The following is a 24,724-nucleotide window of genomic DNA, read 5'->3' as shown; positions in this document are numbered from 1 at the left end:
CAAGGCCCATCCTCCAGCTGAGACTTGGCAGGACCTCAAAAATCCCAGAAACCAAGAATAGAATCTTGGTGACAATCATATCCTGGAATTGAAGCTGAGAATCATGTCCTTCAGAAAACCCATATTAAAGGCTGGCTTGGAGGCCAGCCTGTTGCCAGGACTGGGGACCCCAGGCAGACTGGGACTGGCTGCTGCCCTTTAGGAGATCCCCCTCCCCCCAAGTCTAAATGAGGAGGCCAACTTGAAAAATGGGATTTTGATCTTGCCTCTGTTAAGGTTAATGATGATGATGATAATAATAATAATAGCTGAAATTTACTCTTTCATGCCAGACAGTTCTAAGCATTTTAAATGTATCGACTCATCTATTCCTTTCAAGTACCTGATGTTTTCCCCATCTGACGTACGAAGAAACTGAGACACAGAGAAGCTAAATTATTTGTTCAAGGTCACACAGCAAGGAACAGACACAGAGACAACTCCAGGTTCTGATTCACCCCAGCATCCATACTTCTGACCATGAGACATCACTGCTGGGATTCTGAAGTCAGCTGGTGCTGGGTTTGGATTCTGGCTCTGCCCTTGCTTGCTGCCTGTGCAACTTTGAATGACACACTGGCCTGTCTGAGTCCCAGTTTCCAGACCTGTAGAGGGGGGATTAGTTTTTCCATGCCAACTCTCTGGGGGGGGGGTTGTGTTCACCCCTCCCTCCCCCTCTTTCTTGATCCAGGTCCAGGATGGGGGCCATGCCTCTCTGGGCCTCGGGCTTCCTGGTGCTCCAGATACTGCTCTTGGTGGATGGGGAACAGGGTGAGTTGGCCTGTGTGGTGGGAGAGGTTGGGGTCTGGACAAGATGGGGCAGCGCTTTTTAACTCAAGAGTCTTTTCCTGCTGGTTCCCTGGCTTAGTGTGGAGAATAAAACGAGAATAGATGAAAAAGGTCTTTGAACAGTCAAAAGCCAACAAGACACCTGAGAGGTTATTTTTAGTCATTGCCAGCAAAAGCTGGAGGTTCCTGCCTCTCACCATTTTGCTATGATGAGCTAGAGAGAGAGAGAGAAAAAAAAAGGAGGGGGAGGAAGGGAGGGAGAAAGGAAAAAGAGCAGAGAAGGGGGAGGGAATGGGGGAAGGAGGAGGGAGGAAAGAGGAAGGAATGAGAATAGTGTGCACATTGATTAGTGATGTCTGTCATGGACAGGGCAATAGAAATAAAGGTCTGTGTTCATCTCGCTGGCATCTCCCCAGTGGTGGTCAAAAGCCCAGGCTTTAGAAATGCCTCCTGAATTGCTCTGTGGCCATAGGAAAGTACAACAATGTCTTTGAGCCTCAGTTTCCTCACATACCCCCCCCCCCGCCCCCAAAAAAGAGGATGATGACATATGGCTACCTCTGCAGATAGTTATGAAAATCAGATGGGCTGCTGGCTATCTATAAAGTGCCTGTTCCATAGAAGGTTCTCTGCTACACCATATCTCTCCCAATGGCTACCTCTCCCTTAACTTCTGGGGAAACCGTGTCTCAGAGAAGCACAGTGACTTTCCCAAGGTCACACAGGGAGTCAGTGACACAGAGTCACTGGCTTCAGGGACCTGGACTCTGAGTGGAGGCAGCATTACAAAGGGATTTGACCCCATTCCTCCTCTGCTGCTCACAGATTGGGGTGCAGATCTCTCTGGCCTGTGTCTCCCTACCTGTAAAGCGAGGGAAAGTCTCTGCTGGTCCTTGCCTCTGAGTTAGGCCTCTCCCCCCCCCCCCCCCAGGCACACAGGACACCACTGCTGTTGCCACGGCTGCTGCTGAGAAGGGGCTCCGCATGCAGAAGGTGGGGTCTGGTTCTGTGCGAGCTGCACTGGCGGAGCTGGTGGCCCTGCCCTGCTTCTTCACCCTGTGGCCACGGCCGAGTGCAGCTGGAGAAGCCCCTCGGATCAAGTGGACCAAGGTGCACACTGCATCAGGCCAATGGCAGGACTTGCCCATCCTGGTGGCCAAGAACAACGTGGTTAGAGTGGCCAAGGGTTGGCAGGGACGTGTGTCTCTGCCCGCCTACCCCCAGCACCGGGCCAACGGCACGCTGCTACTGGGGCCCCTGAGGGCCAGCGACTCTGGGCTCTACCGCTGCCAGGTGGTGAGAGGCATCGAGGATGAGCAGAACCTGGTATCCCTGGAGGTGACCGGTCAGTTGAGGGCAGGGGAAGGGTCAAGGCGGGGAGGGGAGGAGGTCACCCAGTGAATATCACCTAAGAAATATTAATTGGGCACCTCCCACATGCCAGCCTGGTGCTAGGGACACTGTCATGACTGAGATGCAGCTGCCACCTTCTAGGGCAGTGATGGTGAACATTTTGAGCTCGGCGTGTCAGCATTTTGAAAAACTCTAACTTAACTCTGGTGCTGTGTCACATATAGGAATTTTTTGATATCTGCAACCACAGTAAAACAAAGACTTATATTTCTGATATTTATTTTATATACTTAAATGCCATTTAACAAAGAAAAATCAACCAAAAAAATGATCGCCGAAACCGGTTTGGCTCAGTGGATAGAGCGTCGGCCTGCGGACTGAAAGGTCCCAGGTTCGATTCCGGTCGGGGGCATGTATCTGGGTTGCGGGCACATCCCCAGTGGGAGATGTGCAGGAGGCAGCTGATCAATGTTTCTCTCTCATCGATGTTTCTAACTCTCTATCTCTCTCCCTTCCTCTCTGTAAAAAATCAATAAAATATATTTTTTAAAAAAATGAGTTCGCGTGTCACCTCTGACACGTGTGTCACAGGTTCGCCATCACTGCTCTAGGGGCTCCCAGTTTAATAAGATGGAGCAAAATGTTTCATTCCTGTATCTGGCTCAGCCACTTCTTTCATCCCTAAATCAAAATCTGAGTCACAGAAAGTCTGTTCAGTAATGGGCTTCCCATCCTGACTTACATGTCACCTCCTCCAGGAAGCCCTCCAAGCCTCCATGTCTAGGCTGGGCAATAACCACATTAGATCTTCCATTGCTGCCAGTGATTCCCCTATCAACGTATGTACTTAATTCCTAAAATGGCAGGATCTCTCTCACTCTTCTTCATACCTCCTGTCACCTCCTGGGCCTAACCATGGGCATGAAGAATGCTATCGTTGGAGTCAGATCTTCCAGGATATGAATTCTGGCTCTGCCTCAAACTGGCTGTGTGACCATGGCCATGTCACTGAAACTCTCTGAGCCTAATTTCAATGAGATAATGCTTATAAATGCTTTTTACATAGTAAATATTTGACAAATTCTAGTCTTTTATGGCCATTGCTAACAGCTTCCTCATCTGTGAAATGGGGGCATATCAGTCTCATCCTCACCACTGCCCCTAGTGTCACGTCTGGTGCTGAGTGAAGGGCAGTGTAGGGCAGCAGTTCTATTATTATCAGACTAACGGGGGGAGGGGGAGGGCATTCTGCAGAAGGAGGTCTGTTCTTAAAGATTTCAGAATAAATCGGTCCCCTATTCTGGATGTCCCTTCACAGGTGTTGTGTTCCACTACCGGGCAGCCCAGGATCGCTATGCACTGACCTTTGTCCAGGCCCAGGAGGCCTGTCGTCTCAGCTCAGCCACCATTGCAGCCCCACGGCACCTGCAGGCTGCCTTTGAGGATGGCTTTGACAACTGTGATGCGGGGTGGCTCTCTGACCGCACTGTTCGGTGAGGGGGTGCACAGGGTGGGGAAATGGAGAGCTAGCCCCTGGGGAAAGATGGTTTTGGGGGGCCCCAGGAGCACACATCCTTGTCTTGTCAGGTATCCTATCACCCAGTCCCGTCCTGGTTGCTATGGTGACCGTAGCAGCCTTCCAGGGGTGAGGAGCTATGGGAGGCGCGACCCACAGGAACTCTATGATGTGTATTGCTTTGCCCGTGAGCTGGGGGGTAAGTCTGGGGCTGACAGGACCCTTCCCTCCCCTGAGCCCGTTACCTTCCCCAACCCCCATCCCTCCTAACCCTCATCCTTTAAACCTGCAGCCAAGACGTGGGCCCACCCCTGCCCTGAGCTCTCTCCCCTCCCTGAGCCCCTCTCCTTCTCGGTGCCCCTTCCCTCGATCTGCGCCTCTTCCCTCTCTGAGGCCCCAGCCTCTCCCCCTCACTACCCACCTCTGCCCCTCTCCTCCTTCCTACCACCCCTTACCGAGCCCCTCCCTCTCTCTGAAGCCCGAAATGCCACATTTGTAAAAAGGAGTTAAAGCGGCCTCTTATTTGGAGCGAGCCCCCCTTCCCGGGTGGGCTCCAGGTAGGGTCCCCTAGGCCCGCCTGACCTCTGCTCACCCCTTCCGGCGCCTGCCTTCCCACAGGCGAAGTCTTCTACGTGGGCCCAGCCCGCCGGCTGACCCTGGCTGGCGCTCGTGCCCAGTGCCGCCGCCAGGGCGCAGCGCTGGCCTCCGTGGGCCAGCTGCACCTGGCCTGGCACGAGGGCCTGGACCAGTGCGACCCGGGCTGGCTGGCCGACGGCAGCGTGCGCTACCCGATCCAGACGCCGCGCCGGCGCTGCGGGGGCCCCTCCCCGGGCGTGCGCACCGTCTACCGCTTCGCCAACCGCACTGGCTTCCCGGCCCCTGGAGCGCGCTTCGACGCCTACTGCTTCCGAGGTGCGCGGGGGGCCACGCCCGGGCCAGGGTGTCCCTGGAGGTCCAGCCCCCGAGGGTGCGTCACTGATGGCCTTGCCCAAAGGCTCGCACCCCAGTCAAGGCCACGCGCCGGGAGCTTTGCTTGCTGGTGGAGGCGGAATCGGGGCAGGGAGGGACGCGGAGAAACGGCACCGCGATAAGCCACACCCCGGGGGAAGGCCGTGCCCCTGAGACAGGCTTTCCCCTGGAGCCACGCTGGGCGTTAGAACGGGCCCCAGCTCTGGCTGGAAGCTCTAGGAGGTGGGCGACAGTCCTGAGGTCCCGGAAAGACGCGTCCCTGTATGGAGCGTTTCTTACCTGGAACCACGCCCGGAAGCGCCCTTTGAGAAGAGATACCTCGGCTAGCCACGCCCCTGGGCCTGGCCACATTCCCAGGGACCAGACCAGGGATGACCCTTGCACTTGGGGTGGAGCCACAGCCTCAAGCTGCAACCCCCCCCCTCCCAAAAAAAAAAAGTTAAGTCTTCCACGTAAGGGGACGGCGTCCCTTTGTAAAAAGGCCACGCCCATTAGGCGCTTTCTGCCCCTGAGCTTCACCCATGAGCTAAGCTGTCTCTTGACCCTTCACTGGGTGCAAGCCTGAACAGTGGGGATAATAACTTTGCACCAGGCTCTCTCCTTCTGGAGTATTCCAGAAACCACCCAGAGAGATAGAGGGTCACAGAGAGACAGGTCTACATGGCAGTGTGCTAGAATGTGGGTAGACTTCAAGAAGAACTTCCCAGCCCCTGAGCCTAATACAACCTCTTCTACTTTCTACCACAGCTCACTACCCTACTCCACAACATGGAGACCCAGAGACCCCCTCATCTGGGGATGAGGGGGAGATTCTATCGGCAGAAGGGCCTCCAGCCAGAGAACTGGAGCCCAACTTGGGGGAAGGGGAAGTGGTCACCCCTGACTTTCAGGAGCCGCTGCTGTCAAGTGGGGAGGAAGAGCCTGTGATCTTGACAGAGAAGCAGGAGTCTCAAGAGACCCCCAGCCCTGCCCCTGGGGTTCCCACACTAGCCTCAAGGCCTTCCCTGGAGGCTAAGGAGGTGTGGCTGAGCACCACGGCCCCATTCTCCAGCAGCCTGGAGGAAGGCACTTCAGCTGGCACGCACAGCAAGGCGACTCCAGCCAACCTCAAGCCCAAGAGGCGGAATCGCTTTAAAGGGTTGAACGGGCGCCACTTCCAACAACAGGAATCCCAGCAAGGGCTGGAGGGAAGGCTTGAGGTCAGTGCCCAGCCTCCCACCCCAGAGGCTGCTGGGAATCATGTGGAGCCGCCCCTGGCCACCGGAGCCACAGACTCCTTTGGGAGTGACAGGAGCCAAAGCCCCTGGGCTGTGCTGTCCAATGAAGTGGATGTGCCTGGAGCTGGTGAGTGGGGTCCCAGGAGGAGGTGGGACATGAGTGGGTGTCAGGGGGACGGGGAGGAGGCTCTGAACCCCTGCTGGGTCCCCGGGCCTTAGAAGCCCTCTCCTCCCCAGGCTAAACCAAGGAAACACTCACTGGAAGGAGCGCTGAGAGATAATTATTATTGTTGATATTGTTGCAGGTTCCCCTGGTGGCAGGAGCCCCCCAGAGCCCTGGCTGTGGCCCCCAACAGTGGTGCCACCCAGCATCCCAGGCCCCAGCAGGGCCTTTGGCCTCGAGTTGGAGGAAGCCAAGGGCCCCAGTGTGAGGCTTGATACTCTCAAACTTCCCTGGTCCCCCTCAGAGGCCCCTGCTCTGGCTCCCAGTCCCTCAGAAGATCCCAGTAGTGTCCCCTGGGAGGCGTCCCCCATGGTCACTTCCCTAGACCTCCCTGTCATGGCCATGCTTCGTGCTCCCAAAGTCTGGCTCCTACCACATCCTACACCCCTCCCTACCCAGACCAATGGGGTTAAGGGTGGTAGTGAGGCCATGCCCTCTGCCCTACCTTCCCTGGCCTCAGAGACCCAGGCTGGTCCCCAGGACCCCATCCATCCAGAGATGTATTCCTTGCCCCCCTCCTTGGGCCTGACAGGACAAGGTCAAGAGGCCATGTTCCTGACATTCAGTGACCACAGAGCAGGAAGTCCCACAGCCCTCTCACAGGTAGCCACGGACACACAAACCAGAGCCAGTCCTAATGCCCCCAGGGCAGACTTTGGAGAAATTGGGGGGACCAGCCCCACTGGACTCAACAAAGCTGAGCACCCCAGATCCAGCCCACAGGCTTCTGTGGATTGGAATGTGGCAGCAGATTTCACCCTCACAGAGATGGCAACTGAGCCCACGGGAGAGAGAGGAATCTCAGGGTCTGAGTATGGGGTCCTCTACACAGCAGAGAGTCCCACTTCCAGCTCACAGGCCCCTGTGCAAGAGGCGCAGGGCACGAGCCCCTCACTGCACATCAAAGAGCTGGGCCCCCACACCCCCTCTGCACCGTCGGGGGACCCCAGAGTTTCCCTGAGTTTGGAGCCCTGGGCTGCTACAGATGAAGGAGGTACAGAGGGTCCCACGGATACAGCCACAGTGGACCCCAGTGATGCTGGTAGGATTTGGGAATCTGGATCCCTCGTGGTTGAAGGAGCTGAACGCCCCACCATGAGCCCTCAAGTGGCTGTGGATATGAAGGCGGAGACGTCCCTCGTGTCCCTGGACCAGGGGCACAAGGGTGGGGTCCTGGCCACGTCCACCATAGACTCCTCCAGCTCCCAACCCCACCCAGAGCCAGAGGGCCAGGTGGTGACCCAGGGAACACTGGAAGCCTTGGCCCCTCCGCATGAGGGCATCCCCCTGGGGGATCCCACGCTTCCTCCTTGGACACCTACAGTGGCCAGCATGGACGAGCCTGTGTCAGTGTCCTCAGGGGAGCCAACGGTGCTATGGGACGCCCCCAGCACTCTGCTGCCTGCCCCTCGGGTCCTGGACAAGTTTGCGCTGGAGGTCCTTGCAGGAAGTGCCGGTGTGGAGGAGGCATCGAGCGGAGAGGAGCCGGCCCTGCCAGGGGCCCCTGCAGATGGGAGCGCAGAGCAGAGTGAGTTCAAATTTTGTGGCCTCATTCAGCCCACTGTGGTCAGGGCTTGGGGACCAGGGGCCAGTGGAGCTCAGGGTAGGGAAAAGGGGTTGTTCCCGGGGGCCTGGGAAGGTTTCTAGCAGGAATAACATTGTAGGTGGGAATTTATCAGGTGAATTGAATTACAGAAAGGATGTTTCTGGCAGAGGCACCAGCCTGGGCAAAGGTTGGAGAACAAGTTGATGTGCTTTAAGGCACAGTGAGTGATGGGGGAATGATGAGGTGTTGAGTGGAGTTGGATTTTGGTTCAATTAACAACTCATGTTCATGGCCACACAGAGCTAGACAGTGCTATACAATGCTGGGGGCTGGCCTTCAGTGATGCCCAGTCTAGGAAAGACAGAGCTAGACACAGATACCCCACCCTAGGCGGGGCTGGATGGAGGAGGCATAGTGGGATTCAGTGGTGCATTTTCTGGGGGACCTTGAGCCACAGGAAAAGTGGGCACTGGGAAGGGGTTGGAGTATTGTACAGCCTAGTGGTATAGATAGCAAACTGAAACTCAGGGAGGAATGTCACTACCAGCTAGTCAGTGGCCAGACTTCAGAGGGAACCCAAGTCTGCATACGCCGCAGCTGCTCTTTGCTCAGCAGAATCTAGAAAAAGCTACCACCCTGTTCTCCTGGAGCCAGGTCTGCCCGAAGCTCTCCTGAAAATTCTGGCCCCCCCTTTTTTTTTAAAGAAATGTATTTTTTTATTGAGGAAGGGAGAGGGAGAAAGAGATAGAAACATCAATGGTGAGAGAGAATTATTGATCAGCTGCCTCCTGCATGCCCCCCATTTGGGATAGGGCTCACAACTTGGGCATATGACCTGACCGGGAGTTGAACTGTGGTCTCCTGGTTTAGGTCCACACTCAGCCATTGAGTCACGCTGGCCGGCCCAGGCCTTTTCTTATGTCCTGCATATTGAGCGTTTTTGGTTTTGTTTTTTGGGGGGTTTTTTTGGTCAAATGAGCTTTTAAAAACACCAGCATCTAATGAAAAGGCACTTTTTTTTTTTGAGTTGCAAAAACACTTATTAACACAATTGGTTTTACACTTGCTTTCTTTTTTGAAGGCAAAGTGCGCATGATGGGAATAGCAGGTACAGGGTTTTGTCACCAACCCTGTCACCTCTGGGCTAGATTTTCTTTTCTTAGATGCTCAGGAGGCAGGCAGACACGGATACATGAATTGATAAAGGCTGATGCTTATTGGTGACTGCCCACGCACTTGGCTTGTTTGAGCACTTTACTGGAATCATCTTGATTGATCCTTTTAATGTCCTTGTGGAACAAGTTCTAGATGACCTTTACTTTAGCGTGGGGAGACTGAGGCCCAGGGAGGCCTAGTGACTTGTGCAGACTCATGCAGCTGGGACTGTTAAGGATGAGGTTTGAATCAGGCCAACTAACAACATGGTCTCTCTCAACCACTAGGCTGTACAACATGTATTTCATTGGCGTAAAACACACACACACACACACACACACACACACACACACACACACAACCCTGAGGTTTGGGGAGGCGTGAACTTGCTCTGGAGGGAGCAGAGAAGAGGCTCGCTGTAGGCGATGGGCAGCGGAAAGGAGGTTCAACGTCAAAGGAGCTAGAAAAGGGGAGTCAGAGAGGTGGGAGGTAGACCATGCAGAGCGGTGCAAAGGGAAGCCTGTTGGGGTCTGCCTTGGAGCCAGTGGCAGCAGGGTTAGAGAGAGGCAGGCAGAGCTAAGGTGGGGGGAAGGGGATCTGGGTGCCTAGCCACCCTATGCTTGCTGCAGAAATGCTAATGAAGCCAAAAATAAATGCAGCACCAGTGAGCGACTGAGTCACCGCCAGTCCGTGGGCAGCTGTCGGCAGCTCGGGTCACCTGGCAGGGCTCACATAGTCCCATGCCTAGCAGTCTTGTGCATGTGCACACACAGGACAGACACAGCCACAGGCCCCGCTGGCACCCCCTGGGGGCAGATGCCACCACCCCAGGGATCCGCCTCTGTCCCTGTAGGAAGGCCAGCAGCTACCTTCATTCAGGTAGCAAGCAATTACTAAGTGCCGGCTATGTGCCAGGCCCCAGGCTGAGACCAAGTCACTTGTCCTCTGGAAGCTGGCCTTCTAGAGCGGTGCTCTAGAACTTGCCCAATGATGGAAATGCTCTGGAGCTATGCTGTCTAATACACCAGCAACCAGCCCCACATGGCTACTAAGCCCTTGAAAGCGGCTAGTGAGACTGAGGAACTACATTTGTACTTTCATTTGCTTTTAATTAATTTAGACTTAAAAAGCTATATTTGGCTGCTATGTGGAACATCATCGCTCTGGGGGAGGCACAAGCACATAACAGTGATCCTAATGAATAGCTAAATGATATTGGAGGTTAGAAAGTGATTGGGCAGCCCGCTGGTTTGGCTCAGTGGATAGAGTGTCAGCCTGTGGACTGAAGGGTCCCAGGTTCAATCCTGATCAGGGGCACATGCCCGGGTTGTGGGCTCGATCCCCAGTGGGGGGTGTGCAGGAGGCAGCCGATTAATGATTCTCTCTCATCATTGATGTTTCTATCTCTCTCTCCCTCTCCCTTCCTCTCTGAAATCATTATATATATATAGTGATTGAGCAAAGAGACACGTCAGACAAGGGGTGGGAGATGCCAGGGAGCGGTTTCTGGAAGGGGAATCAGAAAGGCCTCTCCTGGCAGATGACATTTGAACAAGCCTGAAGGAGGTGAGGGAGGAGCCATGCAGAAATCTGGGGAAAGAGTGTTCCAGGCAAAGGGAACCGTCTATGTAAAGGCCCTGAGACAGAACCCTGCCTGGCATGTAAGAACAGCAAGGTCGGTGTGGCTGGAGCAGAGTGAGCGAGGGAGAGAGCAAGAGGTAGGGCAGGGGGATGTTTGTCAGATCTCCCAGGGCCCTGTGGGTAGCAGTGAGGGCTTCGCCTGTCCCCTGAGGGCAATGGGGAGCCATGGAAGGATCTAGGCAGAGGAGGGACATGACTTGACTCAGGTTTACATAGGCTCCCTTGGCAGCTCTGGGGAGAATAGCCTGTTGAGGGTGAGAGTGGAGGCCAGGAGACCTAGGAATTGGTGACAGCTTATTGCCACCTCAGTTTCTTGTGAGGCTCTAGACAAGCCCAAAATAGAAACAAATTCTAGGTTATAGGGGCCGGAAAGAGGGCCTTAAACTGGGCTACCGGGGCGCAGGAAGTCAGTTTTGGCTCTTGTATTGTCTCACTATGCAGCACTGAACCAAGCCCTTCCCTTCTCTGGACCTCAGTTCTAGTGTCTGTGCGGTGGAAGTGGTGGGTGCCCTGACAAGGGAAGGGGGTTGGTTGGCTGGGGGTTCCAGTCGTTAGAGTGGAGAACACCCACCAAGGCATCTGGGTCCCTGAGATGGGGAGGGGAGATCCTCCTTCCTCCAGGGAAACCCAGGTGATGGGGGAAATGGGAGAGGGGGACAGGGACCCACATTCCTAAACGCACCCTGGGTGCCTGGTGAATGCTGAGACCCCTCAAGAGGCCCCACACTAATATACACAGAGCCAGCCAGATATGGCTTTATGGTGAGGACTGAGAGAGGTGAACTATTTTTATTTCCATTTTGTAGATGAGGCAACTGAAATTCAGAGAAGCAATTTGCCTAGGGTCCCCGAGTGAGGGGCAGAGCCAGGGATTAAGCTAAACTCTCCGACTCCAAAGTCCATGGTTATGACCACTATAATCCATAAACTCTCCACAATGTCACGACTGAAGCTACATCACAAGAGGCTGAGCCCAAATGAAGGAGATGTTCATTCCCTAGTGCTGTTCATATCCCACCATCTGGAACCTTATGTCCACTTCTGTGCTCCAAACTGTGAGAAATACAATGGCCAGCAGGGTATGGCCAGAAGGAAAGGACAAGTCAGGGAGGGCACTTAAATCCATGTTCTAGAAGATGACTTAAAATATATATATATATATATATATATATATATATATATATATATCGATTTCAGAGAGGAAGGGAGAGGGAGAGAGAGATAGAAGCATCAATGATGAGAGGGAGTCATTGATTGGCTGCCACCTGCACGGCCTCTACTGGAGATTGAGCCCACAACCTGGGCATGTGCCCTTGACCGGAATCGAACCTGGGACCCTTCAGTCCGCAGGCCAACACTCTATCCACTGAGCCTAACTGGCTAGGGCTGGAACATGACTTTTTAAGAGAAGCTTTGGGAAGCCCATTCCAGTTCAGTCAGAGAAAGAACTTTTCACGGCAGGGCAGCCCACAGATGCTTTGGGAGCCATTTCTGGAAGGAGTAAACTTGTCACAGAAGCACGTGAGAGGAAGGTGGTGATGACCTACCGGGAAGTCATAGAGGGGACTCCACAGAGAGGGACCGAGCCAGAGGCCCTCGGGTGCCTGAGGTCAGGATTCTAGGAGGGCAGATCTGCTGTTCTGACTGCCCCTGAACTGCCTGTCTGCCCTGCAGCCCCCTCGGATCCCTGCGAGAACAACCCTTGCCTACATGGGGGCACCTGTAGAGCCAATGGCACCGTCTATGGCTGCAGCTGTGACCAGGGCTTTGCTGGGGAGAACTGTGAGATCGGTGAGTGCCCAGACTCGGGATCAGAAGCTGGACTTGTCTGACTCCAGAGCCCTGGGGTTTGTTTGTTCACCACAGCAGCAACCCCATGAGAACGCAGGGTTCACAAATGCTGGCTGCAGAGCTTCCTTCCCTCCCCACTCCTTGGATCCAGGAAATCCGCCCCAGCACCAGCCAATGAGCTCTCATCCTGGGGGCTGAGGTTCTGTTGTGCTGCCTCCCATTACTACCAAGCAGGGGTAAAGGAGGGCAAAGGGATGGTAAGGTTCAGGCTCCTTCCTTCCAAGGGCTCCAGGAATCCTACCCTTTCCTGGGTGGGCAGGGGTGTAGGTACCACCAGCAGAACAGTTGGATACTAGCCCTAAACCCCAACATAAGAAATAATACAAATTATGAAATTAGAACAATAAATATAAATAATACAATTTCTTGAGCTCTGTTCATCATCTCATCAATTTCACAACCTTCACAACTATATCAGTAATAGAAATATAACAATAAATATAAATGATATTAAATTTTTATTGTAAATATGTTTTTATTGATTTAAGAGAGGAAGGGAGAGGGAATAAGAGATAGAAACATCAATGATGAAAGAGAGTCATTGATCTGCTGCCTCCTGCATGCACCCCCACTGGGGATCGGGCCCGAAACCCGGGCATGTACCCTGACCGGGAATAGAACCGTGACCTCCTGGTTCATAGATCGACACTCAACCACTGAGCCACGCTGGCTGGGCAATGATATAAACTTGAGCTCTTCCATTGACTCTCCACTCATAGCCACCTTTGAGGAGGTGCCATTATTATTAACCCTGCAAAAACAACAACAACTGGGTCTCAGAGAGTGGACGTGGTACATGCCTCAAGCCCTGTCTGCACAGGGGTGGTAGAAGAGGGAGTTCAACTGGATAGCTGTCTCTACAGTTTTCTGACTCCCTGTTCCTTGCAAATGCTCTGGAACCCAGTTTCCCTAGGTTCCACATTCCAAAAAAACCCTGGAGCTTCGACATTCTCTGGGTCTGTTGGCAAGAGTATAACCTTCATTGTTCTGGAGTCAGGTGGAATGCTCTGCACACCCTGGCCCCAGCCAACTCAGTGACATCTGCTCTCATTAATGCTAAGTTATGCGAGGCTCCACCCTCTCGACCTCCAGAGGCGAGGAGCCATTTGTGCAGACCAGGATGGATGCACTTAGGTCCAGGATGGCTGGCAGGATCATGGCCCCATCTTCTGCCTGGTTTCCTGTGGGGCCTGGGAGCCAAGGGTTGCCTGTGGGGAGGCTGACCTCTGACTCAGCCCCTCCTTCTCCCCTCCAGACATCGACGACTGTGTGTCCAGTCCCTGTGAGAATGGAGGTACCTGCATCGATGAGGTCAACGCCTTCATCTGCCTTTGCCTCCCAAGCTATGGGGGCAGCCTCTGTGAGAAAGGTGAGTCTCTGCTGAGACCCCAGAAACAGGAGGGGAGGCGGGTGTCGGGCCACAGGCCTCCAGCTCTGGTTCCATGACTGTGAGTCCAATAGGCAAACTGTTGGAGGCAAACTGTTTTGTTCTGTTTTTAGATAACATCCACTTAACATAGAATTAACCCTTTTAGAGTGAACACTTCAAAAGGAATTCAGTACATTTGCAACGTTTTACAGCCACCACCTCTAGCAAGTTCCAACATATTTCCCTCAGTTTAAAAAGAGACCCTGCCCCATTACTAGTCCCTCTTCACTCCCCATCTACCCAACCCTGGCAACCACTAATCTGTTTGTCTTTGTGGATTTGCCTGTTCTGGACATTTCATATAAATGGAATCACACATTATGTGTCCGGCTTCTTCTCCTCAGTATCATGTTTTTGAGGTTAACCCACATGTAGCATATGTCAGTGCTAAATTCTTTTTTGTGGCTGAAAAACATTCATGGTATGGATAGACCGTTTTGCTGATCAATTCATCAAGTGGTGGTAATTTGGGTTGCTTTCCCCTGGAAGCTAATAGAAATAGTACTGCTATGAACATTCATGTACAGGTTTTTGTTAGAATACGTTTTCTTTTTAAAAATATTTTTGCTGATTTGAGAGAGAGGGGGGTAGGGGAGAGAGAGAGAAACATTAATGTGAGAGCAAAACATCAATTGGCTGCCTCCTGCATGCCCCCTACTAAAGATCAAGCCTGCAACCCACAACCTGGGCATGTGCCCTGACCAGAATCAAACCGGCAACCTTTTGGTGCATGGGGCAATGCCCAGCCAACTGAGCCACCAGCCAGGGCAGAACACCTGTTTTCTATTCTTCCACCACCACCACCACCCCCCCCCCCACCCCACTCTTTTTGGTTTATACTAGAAGTGGAATGACTGGGTCACATGGTAATTCTATGTTTACCTGTTTGAGGAACCATGAGACTGTTTTCAACAGTGGCTGCCCATTTTACATTCCCACCGGCAGTGTACAGGGTTCCAGCGTCTCCACATCCTCACCAGCACTTGTTATTTTCCCGTTTGAAAATTATACTAGTAGCCATCCTAGTGGGTGTGAAGTGGTGTCTCATTGTGGTTTTGATTTGCATTTCCTAATGACTAATGATCTTTTCATGTGCTTCTTGGTGATTTGTCTATCTCTTTGGGAGAAATGGCTAATTGAGCCCTTTGCCAGGAGGGAAATTTTAGGCCTTTCTGAGATCATTTCCCGAGTTCCCAGGTCCACACCCTCAGTCCTGCAGTTCAGAGGAGACATCAGAGGTGGGAGGAGAGGGGATGGGTGTAAAGATCTTCCAGTTGAATCGCTTCCAGAAACAAAGAAAAGAAGTGAATATGGGAGGGGGAGCTGAAAGGGGGAGAGAGAGCCTCCGGGGGTGGGGATTGGCCCAGAGAAAGGGGTGACCTAGCCCCACAATGACCTTGGATAGGCCCTCTCTCTGGTAGACTGGCTGTGTTCAAGCCAGCAGGGCGGACTTCTCAGGCCAAGGACAGCGCCCCTCACACTCCCTTCCTGCTTCCCAGACACGGAGGGCTGTGACCGCGGCTGGCACAAGTTCCAGGGCCACTGCTACCGGTACTTTGCCCATCGGCGGGCGTGGGAGGATGCCGAGAGGGACTGTCGCCGCCGAGCTGGCCACCTGACCAGCATCCACTCACCTGAGGAACACAACTTCATTAACAGTAGGGACTCTGGGGTGGTCAGGGTGGCCCTGCGGTCCTTTTTGCCAGGGAAGTCCCCAGGATCCTGAAGACACCACCTTCCTGAAACTGTGTTCATTAGTGCAAGCCATGACCACTTAATAATTCCCACGTCTGTTTATTCATTTGTTAATTCATACATTCCCTGTATTCATTCATTCATTCATCATGTATTTACCAAGCACTTGCTCTGGGACACAGCAGCGAGCAAGATGCACATTGTCCCGTCCTCGGGGAATAACATTCTTGTGGGGGAGTAAATATCTAATTAACGACGTCTGTACTATAATTTAGCTGGTCCTAAGTATGCTGATGACAAATTAAATGGCCAGGGGGTAGAGGGCGACGGGAAGCATCTGTGATGTGTGGGATAAAACGAGCCAGGAGCTGTGCAGAGACCTAGGAAGAGTGTCACATTAATTAAATCCGGCATTTATTGATTCATTCATTATCCTTTCTACCGTCTGTGCATCCATCCATGTATTCACATTTCCCCTATCCCATCCACTAATTCTTTCTTCTTCTTCTTTTTTTTTTCTGCTTTTAAAAGACTTCATTGGGGAAACATACATGGGTGGGAACTGTCCTCAGAAATATCTCAGGACACTGTTCTCCATCTCGCTGGGCAGTTGCAGTTTCCAGAGGCCCCTGCTCCGAAGCATCTGACCAGTCACAGCATCTGTGACTCCTGGAGGGGCCCAGCCCTGGGCGTGGCCACACTCCCCACCCCCATCTCCTAATCCTTTCATTTGTTCATTCCCTGGGTCACTCGTTTCTTCTTCCTCACGTCAATCAAATATCCTCCTCTCCTTCCTCTGTCCTCAGTGACTACCTGGTCCACTGGGTCTCACCGCTGTCCTGTCTAGAGCCACCGTGGACTTTCCTGTCCCTTACTGTCATTTCTGCGAAGATACGACGGTCTTTGTTAATGCCTTACTCTGGCCATTTGTTTAAGCCACATATTTGTGGCAAAGCAAGTGCCAAATAAGTGTTTTCTGTGCCCCATCCCCACCCCCAGGGTAGAGAGCAGCCAGAGCCCCAGGCTGCTGGGAAATGGGGGACCTGGCCTCCAGCCTGTGCCCAGGCTGAGGGAGAGTCTGGGTCCTCCCGCCGCCTCTGGCCTTTGGCTCCTGCCCCACCTCCATCCTTCCACCTCCATTCCCTTTCCCCTCCAGGCCACCTCCAGGCAAAGGAAGGGCTGGGTGCTCCCCTCCACCCCCAGCTGGCAGCCTAGGCATTGGGGAGAGGCAGGCACCCAGTCCTGAAAACCCCCCAACCCGCAGGCTTTGGGCGTGAGAACACGTGGATTGGCCTGAATGACAGGATCGTGGAGAGGGATTTCCAGTGGACGGACAACACAGGGCTGGTGAGTGGCGGGAGCCTGGGTCTCTGCTACCAGGCTGCTGACTGGGGGCCCACCTACAACAGCGGAGTATGGGTGAGCCCCATGCCCTTTGCTCTGGCTTCACTTCACCCTCTTATGCAAATGAGCCGTCAGAGGTCTGAAGCGGCAAGTGAGCTTTAGTGAAGCCCGAAAGCACCCGACTTCCCAGCCAGGTAGAGGGCCCATCTACCTAGGGACTGAAGCTGGGAACCCAGGACGGGGGACAACTCCGTTACTCACATCGCCTGGTCCTCCTCCAGCCATAGGCTCTGAGGAACTCCCATTTCCCTACATGCCCCTGCCTGCTCGGTCTCCACGGGGACCCCTGCAGCAGCCCCCCCTCCCCCCCCACACACACACTTGCTACCTACACCCCTGCCCCTCTACCTGGTGACCAGGGGTGCCCCTCTACCTCAATTTTTTTAAAATATATTTTATTGATATTTTACAGAGAGGAAGGAGAGGAATAAAGAGTTAGAAACATTGATGAGAGAGAAACATCGACCAGCTGCCTCCTGCACACCCCCCACTGGGGATGCGCCCGCAACCAAGGCACATGCCCTTGACCGGAATCGAACCTGGGACCCTTGAGTCTGCAGGCCGATGCTCTATCCACTCACTGAGCCAAACTGGTCAGGGCTCTATCTCAATTTTTAAAAAATTGAGGTAAAATTCACATAATAAAATTAATCATTTTCAAGTGTATACTTCAGTGGCATTTAGTATATTCACAACATTGTGCAACCACCATCTCTATCTGGTTCCAGAATATTTTCAACACCCTGAGGGAAACCTTGACCATGGGACCTTTTAAAAACTATACATCAGCCCTGGCTGGTTTGGCTCAGTGGATAGAGTGTTGGCCTGCGGACTGAAGGGTCCCAGGTTCGATTCCAGTCAAGGGCACATGCCCGGGTTATGGGCTCGATCCCCAGTGGGGAGCATGCAGGAGGCAGCCGATCAATGATTCTCTCATCATTGATGTTTCTATCTCTCTCCTCCCTTCCTCTCTGAAATCAATAAAAATATATTTAAAAAATAAAATAAAAACCATACATCAGATCAAGATTCTCCCTGCTTCAAGCCCTGTCAGACTCCTCCATGGTTCTTAAGATAAAGACCCACCTCCTCATGCGAAACAGTCTGGCAGGTCCTCAAAAAGTTAAACATAGAATTCACACACGACCCAGCAATTCCACTCCTAGGTATGTGCCCAAAAGAAGTGAAAGCAGGGACTCAGATATTGGTACACACCTGTTCACAGCGGCACTAGTCATAATTGCCAAAAGGGGCAACCCAAATGTCCATGATCAGATGAATACACACACAAAATGTGGTCCAGGCAAACAAATACAATGAAAAAAGGAGTGAAGCACTGACACACACGATAATGTGGAAAAGATTTGAAAACATGATGCTCAGTGAGAGAAGCCAGACGTGGCCAGGTGGCTCAGTTGATTAGAGTGTCGTTCCGATACACCAAGATTTCAGGTTCAATCCCCAGTCAGGGCACATACAAGAAGCAACCAATGAATGCACAGATAAGTGGAACAACAAATCAATGTTTCTCTCTCTCTCTCTCTCTCTATTTCTCTCTCTCTCTCTCTCTCTCTCTCTCTCTCTCTCTCTCTCTCTCTGTTTCTCTTTCTCTCTCAAAATGAATGAAAAAGAAAAAAGGGTGATCAAAGAAAGAAGCCAGACCTAAAAGGACATATATTGTATGATTCCATTTATATGAAATATCCAGAACAGGCAAATACATATAGACAGGAAGTGGATTTGTGGTTGCCAGGGGCGGGGGGAGGGGAGATGGGGAGTTTCTCTTTGGTGTGATGAAAAAGTTCTGGCAACAGACAGTGGTGATGGTTGTACAACTTTGTGGATCCTAATTAATGGCAATGAACTGAACACTTAAAAATTATTAAAATGAGTCCTGGCTGGTGTGTTCAGTGGTTAGAGTGTCCGTCTGCACACCTAAGGGTCAAAGGCACGTACCTGGGTTACACGTTCAATTCCTGGCAACCAATGGATGTGTCTCTCTCACATCCAGGTTTCTTTCTTTCTCTCTCCTCCCCCTCACTGCTCCCTTCCACTCTGTCTAAAAAATCAATGAAAAAATATCCTTGAGCCTAGCCAATGTGGCTCACTGGTTGACGTTGGCCCACAAACCAGGAGGTCACAGTTCGATTCCCGGTCAGGGCACATGCCCTGGTTGCCGGCTCAATCCCCAGTAGGGGGCGTGCAGGAGATAGCCGATCAATGATTCTCTCTCATCATTATTTTATTTTTCTCTCTCTCTCCCTTCCTCGCTCTGAAGTCAATAAAAACATACAAAGAAATATCCTCAAGTGAGGATTAACCCCAAAAAAAGTATTAAAATGGTAAATTTTGTTATGTGTATTTCACCATAATTGAAAAAGAATCCACCTCTTCTCCTCTACCCCAAGAACTGGCCCTGCCCACGCTCTGACCACACCCAAACTCCATCAAGACCTTCAACCCCCCTGGCCTCTATCCCATTCCTCAAACAGGACAAGCTTAGTCCTGCCTCTGGGCCGTGGCACTAGCTGTTTCCTCTGCTTGTTCTCTGCCTGCATCATTCTTTTCCCTGAGTCTTCAGCTCTCTGTTGCCTCCTCAGGGAAGCCATCATGGACTTCCAGGCTGAGGTCACCTTTTGTTCAACCGTTTATCTAACAGTGAGTGACCCATATTGGAAACAGACTATTAGGGAGCAAGACAGGGGGCAGGGGCACAGCAGCCTCCCAGCCAGAGGAGGGGTGACTCAGGTCGCACTGGCAGTCACCCGCAGGGCAGGCAGGCAGTTCCCATTCTACAGATAGAAAGACTGAGTCCCTAAGGGTTTGAGTGGTCTGCCCAGGGGAGCCCCACAGTGGACAGTGCCAGAGTCTGAGGCAAGATGCTGGTTCCCTGAGCACCCCCTTCCTGCTCCACGTTTCTGCAGCAATATGAGAACTGGAGAGAGAACCAGCCAGACAATTTCTTCGCGGGCGGGGAGGATTGTGTGGTGATGGTGGCACATGAAAGTGGGCGCTGGAACGACGTCCCCTGCAACTACAACCTCCCCTATGTCTGTAAGAAGGGCACAGGTACGCTGCCCCCTGCCCCCTTTTCCTCCTGTGGCTCACATTCATGCGTCCATGAGTTTTTTAAGTGTGTAAATGTAAGAGTCAGCCAGTTTTCAATCTCCAGCACTGTATGAGAGGGCTCACTTTCCCCATCCTTGACAACTTGATGCATTCTCAAACTTTCTATTTTTTGTTCATCTAAGTCAGTGGTTCTCAACCTTCCTAATGCCGCGACCCTTTAATACAGTTCCTCATGTTGTGGTGACCCCCAATTTCATTGTTACAAATTGAACATAATTAAAGCATAGTGGTTAATCACAAAAACAATATGTAATTATATATGTGTTTTCCGATGGTCTTAGGCGACCCTTGTGAAAGGGTCATTGGACCCCCAAAGTGGTCGCAACCCACAGGTTGAGAACCGTTGATAAGCGATGAAAAAAATCGTATCTCAATGTTATTGTAGTTCGCACATCTTCAAGGTTGAGAATGACTAGCTGTTCATATGTTGATAGGCTATTTATCTGTATTTATTTGCCTGTGGCCTGCCAGGTCATCTCCTTTGCCTAATTTTCTATTGGCCTGTTGGTCTTACTGATTTGCAAGCGTTCTTTACATATTAAGGAAACATTTACATGCATTCTTGTGACCACCTTTCTCTTATACTTTTGTTCATTCTTGCTTCCATTTCTTTGCCAATTATCGTATCCTTACTTCCTTGTATTTGCTCAAATTATTCTTACCTCCCATCTCCTTCGTCCCTATCATGCATAAGAATTAGGGGGTGGGATGTGTCCAGGAGGTTCCTGCCTGGAAGGGGCTCCAGGTCTGGGTGGAAGAGACAGACACAATCACTTCTCGCCCTGGGAGGTCACAGCTGGGCAAAGGGCAGGACCTGCATAGGTGTGTCATTCCTAACAAGAGAGGAAACCATTCATCCCACTATGGCCACTCTCCTAACTGGAGGTTCCTCCATCCCCAGTGCTGTGTGGTCCCCCTCCAGCAGTGGAGAACGCTTCGCCCATCGGGGCCCGCAAGGCCAAGTATAATGTCCATGCCACTGTACGCTACCGGTGCGACGAAGGATTTACCCAGCACCACGTGTCCATAATCCGGTGCCAGAGTAATGGCAAGTGGGACTGGCCCCAAATCGTCTGCACCAAACGTAGGTGGCTCCCCCGCCCCCCACCCCCGACACCCACCACGTTTCCAGTTGTCTGTAGTCTCCAATTGAAACATCTGATGACTATATGCATTGATCTGAGTAAATGTCTGCCTGATAACACAGCCTTGCAGATAAAGATCAGCTTGCCTGGTGTCTCCTCCATTTCCCTTCCCCCTGAGGAGGGCCGCTACATCAGGCCGCTGCTTCTCACCACCTTTTGCTACTTCCCTGTCTTCCTTCATTTCCCTGCAGCCAGAAGGTCCCATCGGATGCGGCGACACCATCACCACCACCAACATCACCACCAGCGCCACCACCACAAATCACACAAGGAACGCAGGAAACACAAGAAGCATCCGGCAGAGGACTGGGAGAAGGAGGAGGGGAATTTCTGCTGAAGAACCAGGCAAACGAAAGCACAACCCCCTTCTCACGCCTCCTCTGGGCCTTCGCCTGGGAAGATAGAGCCTAGAGAGAAACCAGAGGGCCCGGAAGCCCCTGAGCCCCAAGCCCCCTCCCCAACCTTTTGTAAAAAGCTCCTCTCTCCTCTTTCTTACATACACAGGTCCTCTTGGCAGGCGTGGCCATGCGTCTGAAAATCCAGTTCTAGTCAGGCTGGACTCTGGGAGAATCTCAGTGGAAGGAAGCACAATTGGCAAAGATGACTCTTTGCTGCACTTGTTGGCAAGGCTCATTGGCAGTTGTGGAGATAAGGCTTTGATGAGGGTGCAAGAGTGTCTGTTTGGATCTGCGCTAAGGAATTGCTTTTCCTGCCAGATCCAGGCTTTGTAAATTGTCGGATGTCCTAAATGCAGCCTGAAGCCTTTAGTGACTGCGTTGGGAATCAAAAACTACGTGGAAGCACACCACTTGAACTTGACAACTGCTCTTCCATGACCTTGGACTTGAACCCAAGTTCAGCCTTTGGTCTTGGTGGGTAAACAGTCTTGAACTCCTATGTACTGAATGTTGGGGATGTTTTTAGAACAGCTTCCTTCCATGCCCTCAGAGTTAGGGGTCAGAATAGTCAGGGCAATATGTGGGCAATGACGGGAAGGTATTGCTTATTCTCCCAGGTCTTGTCCCAGAGCTGAGGTTTGGTGGTTCTGCATGTGTGGTGACACACACACACACACACACACACACACACACACACACACGAGGATATTTAGGGCTTGACAAGCCCAGATTTCTTCCCCCTCCATCTCTCAGGGAGACGAAGAACCTCCTTCCTGGACCAAGGAGGTGCCCAGTTTTCTAGATCAGTGCCCGTACCCATCCCTCAAGCAGACATTGCTAGTGCACTGCCCTGGGTCCCACTCCTATCGCCACCCCAGCCCTGTCTCCAATCATTGCCTGGACGACTAGAAATGCTTACAGACTGAAGTAGTGACATCTCCCTGCAGCCATGTTGTAGAGGGATATAGTGTCAAAACTGAAACACACACATTTTTCTCTCATAGTTTTTTTTTTTTTAGTTTTTTTTTTTTATAACACTTTTATTGATTTCAGAGAGGAAGGGAGGAGAGAGATAGAAACATCAATGATGAGAGAGAATCATTAATTGGCTGCCTTCTGCATGCCCCCTTCTAGGAATTGAGCTGCAACCGGGCATGTGCCCTTGACCAGAATCGAGCCCGGCACCCTTCAGTCCGTAGGCCAATGCTCTATCCACTGAGCCAAACCGGCTAAGCCATAGTTGGTTTTTTTTAATCTTTTTTAAGTGGGAAAGAACACAGCTGGCCTTCCTCCCGCAAATCTGCAACCTATGAAAGGACTTTCCAAGCTGAAGGCCGAGACCAGCTCCCTGATCTCCAGGAGGAAAGATCCACAGCTTTTCCTCCATGTTTTGTCGACTCTAAGCCCCTTCGGTCTGGTAAAAATCTGTGGATTCATATTAAAACCACAGTGGAGACTGACTCTCCAGGAAAGAAAAATAAGCAAATATATGGTCCATCGAAGGGTTCGGTAGAGAAAAGAATGTGTTGACTGAGCCTATATCCCTCCTGGGAAGTAATAATTATAGCTGACAACTTTGGAGTAGGTACCATGCTAATAACTGACTATTTCCTAGAATCTTCTGAACAGCCTATTGACGTAGGAACCATCAGGCTCAGATAAGAGAAAGGCACTGGCTTCAAGTCACAGTCAAGACAGAAGTAAGGATTTGGCTCTGCCTCTGTCTGACTCCAAACACTGCTCTCTGCGTTGAGGAAGGAATTGAGACATAATTGTGCTCCCTCTCACACACACAGGCAGATTTAGAAAAAGATTGAGAAGTGCAAACTAAGCCCTCATCCTTGACCATGGTCTTCAGTCTTCCCTGCTATAGACATTATCCACTGCCCCGCCATATGGTTATCACTGAGAAAGCCCAGGGAAATAGGTTTGCCTTCTTGCTGTGATAATTCTTGGTTTAAAAAAAAATAGAATAATAATTAACACATCTTCAGTCATCCATGTCACAAAAGAATTTTCCTTTGTTGGGGGCCTGGAGATGCAACCCTTTGGGGAGTGTCTTCGTTTATGATCCCTGCCTTGGCCCCCTCAGCCCCTTGCCCTGCCCCCACCCCAGCTCCATGGAGGGAGGGGACTATGGTAATTTTTAAAGTGGGTGGTTTGTCTTTTGGTCTTTCCCTTTGGGGTTTGTGTGGGCCACATGTGTGGCATGTGTGTGCGCGTGTGAACAGCTTTGGGTTCCACTGGTTTTGCTGTGAGCTGCAGTGTTCTGTGGGTCTGTGGTATCTGACACTGTGGACATTAATGTACTTCTTGGACATTTTAATAAAAATTTTTAACAGTTCAACATGCCTGTTGCCTCCTGACACTTTCTTCATTCATTCACTCACCAGGTACTTACTGAGAAGCTATTATGAGCTGTGTACTGTGCTTGGTGCTGGGGAGATAGTGGTGAATAAGACAGACATGGTACTTGGGAGGTGGTCAGGGAAGGCTTCCTAGAGGAGGCAGATGGCATCTATAGAAGTTGGATCAATTAGATGATGAGGGGAAGAAAGGAAAGGAGTTTCAGGCAGAGGGAACAACAAAGGCAAAAATCCTCTTGCAAAAGGGAACATGGTCATTTGAGAAACAGCAAGGAGACCATAGTGACTGGAGCAGAGTGATAGAGGTAGAGAGTGGAGGGAGATGAGGACAGAGAGGCAAAAGATGGACTATTCAGGGCTATATGGACTGTAGTGAGGAGTTGGGGCTTTATTCTAAAAGCTGTACTGGCAACAAATATCATAAGCAAGGTCAAAAAGCAAATGCCAAACTTAGAGACAGTTTTCAAACAGAGGTAAAGGACTTCTTACCTTAATATATAAAGAGCTCCCACAAATCAATAGAAAAAAGAAAACCTAATAATCCAATAGCTGAATGTGCAATGGTTATGAACAAAACATTCACAGAAAAGGAAATACAGATAGCTCTTAAGCTACAATATGTCCTAAACAAAATAACACACTTTTTGCATGAACACCAAGATAACAAAGAAGAGCATTTAAAAAAAAAAAGGGAATAAAAATCTACCAAGAGAAGAAGCTTTGCATAGATCAATAATGACCATGTACTTAAGTTGACAATGGTTTATGATTCACTCAACCATCTGCACCGAAGGTCAAAGTGGAGGATGTTCTGCTTCACACATAAGAGAATTGCAACTGACAACCACCGTGAGATTCC

At 51.4% G+C, this 24,724-nt stretch overlaps 1 protein-coding gene across 1 annotated transcript; it reads left to right on the top strand.

Moving 5' to 3' along the window:
- Positions 1–737: 737 nt before the first annotated feature.
- NCAN (neurocan) lies at positions 738–23,845 on the top strand (the record flags this gene model as incomplete). Its single annotated transcript, XM_081093353.1, has 14 exons — positions 738–810; positions 1,760–2,173; positions 3,500–3,674; positions 3,769–3,896; positions 4,316–4,609; positions 5,414–6,010; positions 6,189–7,634; positions 12,123–12,239; positions 13,555–13,668; positions 15,228–15,386; positions 16,688–16,770; positions 19,752–19,896; positions 20,858–21,040; positions 21,293–23,845. 14 exons carry the CDS (start codon positions 738–740, stop codon positions 21,436–21,438), a joined length of 4,074 nt encoding a protein of 1,357 aa, XP_080949479.1. The 3' UTR covers positions 21,439–23,845.
- Between the last annotated feature and the right edge of the window lie 879 nt (positions 23,846–24,724).

This window comes from Myotis nattereri (assembly GCF_964212035.1).
Source record: "Myotis nattereri genome assembly, chromosome: 5".
In the NCBI taxonomy this organism is placed as follows: Eukaryota; Metazoa; Chordata; class Mammalia; order Chiroptera; family Vespertilionidae; genus Myotis; species Myotis nattereri.
The sequence above is the reverse complement of the archived record's forward strand: the minus strand, read 5'-3'. Positions and strand labels throughout refer to the sequence as shown.